The sequence below is a fragment of the Scylla paramamosain genome, chromosome 30 (genome assembly GCF_035594125.1).
Source record: "Scylla paramamosain isolate STU-SP2022 chromosome 30, ASM3559412v1, whole genome shotgun sequence".
Lineage (NCBI taxonomy): Eukaryota > Metazoa > Arthropoda > Malacostraca > Decapoda > Portunidae > Scylla > Scylla paramamosain.
Genome location: NC_087180.1, coordinates 18,944,115 through 18,951,614, shown reverse-complemented (window position 1 = coordinate 18,951,614; position 7,500 = coordinate 18,944,115). Strand labels below are relative to the sequence as shown.

Here is a 7,500-nt window from a genome sequence, read left to right as displayed (position 1 = left end):
ACTAAGAAAAGTTAGTCAGCACGACTAACTTTGGTTTTGTGTGTATGTCCTGTATTTCTCTCTCTCTCTCTCTCTCTCTCTCTCTCTCTCTCTCTCTCTCTCTCTCTCTCTCTCTCTCTCTCTCTCTCTCTCTCTCTCTCTGCTCTTGTCTTACTTTTCCTTCCTTATTAACTTTTTCTCTCCTTTATCATTGTTTTCCTCACTGTCCTTTCTTCTCCCATCTCTCTCTCTCTCTCTCTCTCTCTCTCTCTCTCTCTCTCTCTCTCTCTCTCTCTCTCTCTCTCTCTCTCTCTCTCTCTCTCTCTCTCTCTCTCTCTCCTACTGTGTGCGTGTGTGTGCGTGCGTGCGTGCGCCCCTGTCTGTCTCTTATCAGCTTTTCTCTTCCCCTGCCCCCCGCCCCCCCCCCCACACACACACACACACTCTCTCTCTCTCTCTCTCTCTCTCTCTCTCTCTCTCTCTCTCTCTCTCTCTCTCTCTCTCTCTCTCTCTCTCTCAGTGAAGGGGATTGTGCTTTGATTCCTGAGAGTAACTGCTTTGACACTTCCCGCTGCCTCTCCCTCCCTTTGTTTGTCTAGAGAGAGAGAGAGAGAGAGAGAGAGAGAGAGAGAGAGAGGGAGGGGGGTGGCGGACGGACAGATACATAGCGACAAGGGTTTTACACACACACACACACACACACACACACACACACACACAGAGATACACATTTTTGGATATATTTTTTTCTCCCTGTTTCTTCTTTTTATTGAAATTTATATGTCTTTTATCTCCTATTCCTCGCTTTTACTCGTCATTATGCCTCCTCTCATCTTCTTTATTCGTTTTTCTTATCTTCTTACTCCTCTTCGTATTTTGCATCCTCAGTTTTTTTTTTTTCATTTCAATTTTCTTGATTTTACTTTCCCGCTCTTTCCCTCTATTTCTTTTCATTTTATTCTGTCTCTCTGTCTTTCGTTTTTCGTCTGTTATTTATTTTCATCCCTCAAAAATTTCCCCTCAATTCTTGTTTTCCCACTATCTCGCTTTAATTTCTCCTTCACTTTATCAACGTGTATTTCATTTTTCCCTTCATTTCTTTAACCTTCTTCATTTCATATAATTTTTCACCTTGATCTCCCTCTCCCTCTCTCCCTCCACTCTCCCTCTCTCTGATTTATTTACTCTCCTTATATTATCGTTGTTATTTCCTTCTCTCCAGGTATTATCAGTTCACTAATTACCTTGAAAGATTAACCTGTGAAATTATGTGCGAGCAGATTAGAGGAGGAAATATTAGAGGAGGTAATTCTCTCGGCTATTTGATGGAGTGCAAGAGAGAGAGAGAGAGAGAGAGACTTGCTTGAATCTACCTTATCTTACCTTCAGTCAAATTTCATCAAGCGGGATTCAGTTCTGATATGTTTGGTCCTGATAATGAAGGTGATCTGTGAATTAACTCTGCCCGCCTGCCCGCTTGCCCGCCTGCCTGCCTGCCTGCCTACCTGCCCGCTCGCCTGCCTGCCTGCCTGCCCGCTCGCCTGCCTGCCTGCCCGCCCGCTCGTCAGGCTGAACATCTGAGAGAGTTGGTAAAGAAAATGTTCCCAAAGTGTGAGGTTGCCCAGAAAATGTCTATGAAAAAGACAAAAGCATCGACAAGAAGTTCCCTGCTTTGAATGGAAACCATCAAAAGATCTCATAAGTGACATGAAAAATGGCAAAATTCGTCAGCGATATGGGACCAAGTGTAGCAGCAGCCAACAGGCAACTCTGTATCCTGCTGATGACACGGAGGTTGCCAGTGGTAGCGAGGAAGGAACACAAGTTTATGTACAATAATATTCTGCTGTATGAAAGGTGAGTTAAAGAAGCTACATTTGTGTTCTCATGTTCATGTAAGAAAAATTATTTTCATGTACCTTGGATATTTTAAGTCGATCTTGGAGATTTTGAATGAGATGTCTTGGATATTTCTGTTTTGTCCAGTGGCAACACTGGTGACAGGTGGCGCTGGGGAGTTACCACGGCGAGCGGCTGGCTGGCTGCAGTGTTTTGGTCAGCACTGGTCAATCTTGCCCTACACGCTCTATTAACCAGTGTTTCCGTCTTCCCGACACCTTCCTGCACCAAGCACCGTCAAGCATCACCAGAGAGGCACGAGTACGTAAGGTGTGTGGGTGGGTGTTGGATCAGTGACAAGTGGCGCTGGGGAGTTACCACGGCGAGCGGCTGGCTGGCTGCAGTGTTTTGGTCAGCACTGGTCAATCTTGCCCTACACGCTCTATTAACCAGTGTTTCCGTCTTCCCGACACCTTCTTCCTGCACCAAGCACCGTCAAGCATCACCAGAGAGGCACGAGTACGTAAGGTGAGTCCAGCGGGGCCAGTCTCTCCTCAGTCAGCCTTACTGCCTTCACAACACCCTAATCCTCCCTGTAGTGTCTTGTATTCGTTTATTTAGGATTCATTATTCGTTATTTAGTTTTTTTAGGGGTTAATTATTTATATTTAGGTTTTGTTTACGTCCGAGTCTGGAAAGAGTTGGAAATTTATTCGAATATTTAATGTTCGCCAATATGTAAACAAGCCGTCAGCTGTGTTATTAGCCATTATTTGCCTCGTCTCTCACTCATTGTAAGCCTAACATATCACAAGATGGATCCACATGTCTAGCCTTCATATCCGCTGGTCAGATATATCCGTCATTGCCTGGTTTTGGTGTTATATAGGAATAAATAAGGCAACATGGCCGCCGGCTCCCCCACTGAGGTCGCCCCCGATGGCCGCCATGATGGACTGGCACCTGTTCCGGCTTGTTGGTTCCAATATTTTTTTACATTTTTCTGAATTAATTTATTTGGCTTGTATAGTAAGATTTTATGGTTTCTAAAAATATTTCGTTGCTTTTGAAGTGTTTTTCTTGCTTCAGTTAAGTAAATGTGCTGAATTTGGTGTTGTTTTTTATGTAAATAAGGGGCAGTTTGTACGGTGAAATTTACCCAGCCTGGTTTTTGGCTTTTTTATTTGAGGCTTTAATGAAGATTTTATTGCTTCAAAAAATCGTTTATGATTTTTAAAGTATGTTGCGTTCCTATTGAGTTAAGTATGTGGAATTTGAATAGGCTTTTTGTCCCGTTGAAAGTGGTGTTTTTGTCATTTTTTAGCTTCTTTATTTTTTTATTGTAGCTTGTAACTAAGTGTGCATTATTTTAAAAAATAGTTCAGATTTTTTAAAATGTTTTTTTACCAGTGTAAAGTGGAATAGGTGGACTTTTCAATGTTTTTAATGGTGTCAAAATTTCCAATACTTTTTCCATATTTCACATAATATTTCTTTATAACTACTGAGACTGGAGGTGTTTTGATATTGTGAATATTAATTCAAGTAATTGTCAAGTCAGAATATATAATGCATTCGAGCCTAGCTTCATTTTTTCTATGGGTCAATTTCAAAATGAAGTACGTTACGTACGTATGGCAGCGGGGCGCCGGCACCTCGCCTGTGACGTCATCAAGGATTCGGGACTCGGTCTGCTCCAGTGTCTCCTCAATATTTACCGTAATTTCCAGTGTTTTCCAAGTGTTTCCAGCTGTTTCTAAAGTCAGGCGTGTAGATAGTTGTAGTAGAAGGAAGAAAATAAGAGAAATGAAAGAGGAGAAGGAAAAAATAAGAAGAAATGGAGGAGGAGGCAAAACAGGTAAACAATATTTAGCGCTTAGTTTCCCTTGCTGCGCTGCAGTTCTCTAATATTTGGTGTGTTTTGTGTGTTTTACGTGTTTAGGATGTATGTAAGAATATTGTGGGGTGTTTAGAGTGTGTTTTGGTGGTGTTCAGGTGTGTTTTGGGTGTATATTTTCTGTTATCATTGTGTTTTGGGTGAATTTTGGGTGTTTTAAATGTGGTTTAGGATGTTTTTAGTTATATTGTAAGTGGTTTGAGTCGTGTGGGGTGTTTTGAGTATATTGTGGGATGTTTTTGTGTGTTATGGGTGTGTTTGGGGGTATATTGAGATGTAGTGAGTTTGTTTTGGGTTTATTTTCTGTTTTAAGTGTTTTGGTGAGTTTGGGTGTGTGTGTCGGGTCTTTTGAGGTGTATTTGATTGTGTGCAAGTGTGTTTGTGGCGTGTTTGTGGTGTTGAGTGGTGCTTTAAGTGTGTTTTGGATGTTTTGATGTGTTTTGGGTGTGTTTGATGAGTTTTGGGGTGTTGTAGTGTATTTTGGGTGTTTTAAATCTTTTGAGTGTGTTTGGATGAGTTTTAGGTATATTGGGGTGCTTTGAGTGTGTTTTGGATAAATTTAGCGTGGTTGGGGTGGGTTATTTGGATATTTTCAGATGTTATGGGGTGTTTTGAGTGAATATTCAATATTTGGTTGTGTTTAGGTGAGTGTAGTAGGTATTTTGGGGTGTTGTGATGTGTTTTGGTTGTGTTTTGGATGTTTTGAGTGTATTTTGAGTGTGTTTTGGTAAGTTTTGTTGCATGTAGGGATGTTGAGTGTTATATATATATATATATATATATATATATATATATATATATATATATATATATATATATATATATATATATATATATAATGGGAAGGCAATGAGAAGAGGGACAAAAGAACATGGGATGCACCGCCTGTGTTCATACCGGGATCTGATGTCAGTTCTTGTGAAGGGCCAGAATGCATATTCCTGAAGTCTGGAAGGAGTCGTCCGCCAGCCTGTATGGGCACTAGGCTGTAGCTCCAAAACTAACTGTAGGATTCTCTCTAAAATAGTCTCATTGAGATTCTCGCACAAAATTACCTATACGTAACTTAATCTAACCTAACCTAACCGCTACAAGAGTAAATGGGCCGAAACTTTACCAGACTTCGGGAATATGCCTCCAGAGGGATACGGGTTAAGGTTGCTTCACACACATCAGTGCCGTATTCGTTCTGTGCTGTTCAGTGCTTCAGTGTCAGTAAAAAAAAAAAATCATCATTTTGGAATTCAGCGGAAGCATTTTACACACATCCGGCGAAGTACTGTGTTTTGACTGAAGTGATTGTTACGTCTCCGTTCCGTGAAAATACCAGTTGTCACTGGTATTTTAAAAATTTTCATGGATGTCGGACAAGTGTTTGAAATAAAATAGAAGAAATTGAAATGGTGATAAATTCTCTTTTTAATTGATGTAATTAATCACATTGTACATTATACTTACCAGAACACACCACATCACACCACACCACATCATAACACACCACACCATACCACACCACACCACACATCACTGAGCAATGTCATCAAACAGTTTTTGGACATTCTTAAGTACTGGAAAATTTTTGTTTCATCATTAATTAATTCCTCGTACAGAGTAGCAAAATCTCCTTCAGTTTCTCTTTTTCTTCCACGTTTCATGTACCCACTTTTCTTTTCTTTATTTTTTGTTAAGCAAGCATCTTGCTCTTCATCAAGAATTATGACAATCATAGCCAACTCCACGTCTGAAAGGATATGTGTGCATAGACGTCACGAAAGCGACATGGATATGGATATCACTGACACTATACGATACTAATACGGCACTGATAGGTGTGAAACCACCTTTGAGTGTACTATTCAGATAGTGTACCCACTATCTGCCAATTTCACTGGGACAAAAGCACAATTAGGTGGTTGTTAAGAATAATAATAATAATAATAATAATAATAATATAATAAAAGGAGTTAAGCCATCTATATAGTTAGCTAGATTGATATCATTATTATTGTTATCATCATTATTACATATCAAGGTATTGTGACATTATTATTAATAATATGTTGTTGTTATTATTATTATTATTATTATTATTATGATTATTATTATTATTATTGTTATTATTATTATCATTATCATATTTCAGCTATCCAACATCAGAACAGTATATGAATATGGCAAATGCTGTTTTGACATCATTTCTTGCCATCCTGAGAAAAAATGATCTCGAGGAGCATGAATTGCAGCTGCAATGGAAATTGCGCATCCAGCGCAAGTTTCAGAATTCAAGAAAGAGGCAGGATTCCTCAGTGACTGAGGTGACGTCAAGGAAAAAGAAGATCCCTTGCATAGTGCCAAAAGAGACTACGTGTCCACTGATGTGTGGAGTAAAGGCTTACCTTCCACCAAGGCCCCATTCAGAAGATGATGAGTCATTAGAGAGACATAGACAGTGGCTTGCTCTACATTGGATGAAGAAAGATCCCGAGTTAGGTAAGGTATGTGATATTTGTACGCTTGATTTATCTTTTTTTATATTTCAGAGACTTCTTTACTGGTGTTGTTTAAAAATACCTGCTCTTATGTAAGCAATTTCAATGTTACTGGTGGATAGCCACTGAAAAATGATACTTGTATGTATGTATGTATATATATATATATATATATATATATATATATATATATATATATATATATATATATATATATATATATGAGGGAGAGAGGGAGGCTGGCGGGACAGTCAACTTATGAAAACTAATTTTACTTTAATGATTTTCCTCAGGCTGAACGCCTCATGCAGTTGACACTCTCTGAGAGATGCAAAAATAATCAATGGGAACATTCTTGTAGCAGAAATCCTGAACTTGTACCCGTGGATTCAGACTTTTGATGGCATAAGTGTGTATATATGTACACTTTATGGATTTTGCTACATATTGTTACTAATTGTCAACTTTATTTGTAGGGCTATAATGTATATAGCTATTTATATTTTATAGTAGGTAATTGATATTTAACTACTGGTACTTCCATTCTCCCTCTCAGGCTCAAAGGCCTCAGTGACGGGAGATAAGCACTCATAACTAAGTACAGTTATTGCAGATGCTCATCTCTGTAACCTTCACTTATAATTATTTGATGCTTATATCTTTACAGATAATCAAGGAGTTCCTGAGATTAGAACCACAAGTGGATGAACCAGACCCAAGAGTAGCAGTTTTGAAAGGGCTGGAGAAATATAGCCTCCCAATAATTGCCATTCTCAAAAATAGAAAAGCAGTTCCTCTGTATATGGAAACCTTACTTGAACTCTATGACCACGATGAAAGTCAGTGCGAGTAGTGTCTAGTTCAATTTGTTAATTTCAGTAGCTGGTAGCAATTTAATATATGTATCTTTTCATCATTAGCAATGCATCTTTCACTTTTATAAGCCTAGTATTCATGAAACTATGCTGCATGCAAAAACCAAACATTGTATTAAGCATGACCTATCTAACTGTAATGCTTGCACCAATTTCTATAAAGGTACTAATTTAATTGTTAAATTCCTGCTCTTCTATCAAATTTTTGGCTGAGTGCTATGGCTAAATAATTGTTTGCAGCATAAGTGATGTTAAAGATTTTAATAGGAGGTGTAAAGCATCTCTCTCTCTCTCTCTCTCTCTCTCTCTCTCTCTCTCTCTCTCTCTCTCTCTCTCTCTCTCTCTCTCTCTCTCTCTCTCTCTCTCTCTCTCTCTCTCTCTCTCTCTCTCTCTCTCTCTCTCTCTCTCTCTCTCTCTCTCT

General features: G+C 38.9%; 1 protein-coding gene across 5 annotated transcripts in view; it reads left to right on the top strand.

The window, feature by feature from the left end:
• Nucleotides 1-849: 849 nt before the first annotated feature.
• The window catches only part of LOC135115979 (uncharacterized), an 8,283-nt gene continuing 1,632 nt past the window's right edge, over nucleotides 850-7,500 (top strand). The window contains exons 1-4 of one of the 5 annotated variants that reach the window (XM_064033165.1): nucleotides 850-1,836; nucleotides 1,966-2,346; nucleotides 5,859-6,210; nucleotides 6,872-7,043. In XM_064033165.1, coding sequence (XP_063889235.1) covers nucleotides 1,694-1,836; nucleotides 1,966-2,346; nucleotides 5,859-6,210; nucleotides 6,872-7,043 — 1,048 coding nt within the window. In that variant the 5' untranslated portion in view covers nucleotides 850-1,693. Of the gene's footprint in view, nucleotides 1,837-1,965; nucleotides 2,347-3,337; nucleotides 3,677-5,858; nucleotides 6,211-6,871; nucleotides 7,044-7,500 lie in introns of those variants that run through there. The other 4 variants (XM_064033162.1, XM_064033167.1, XM_064033166.1 and 1 more) reach the window with 4 other exon arrangements.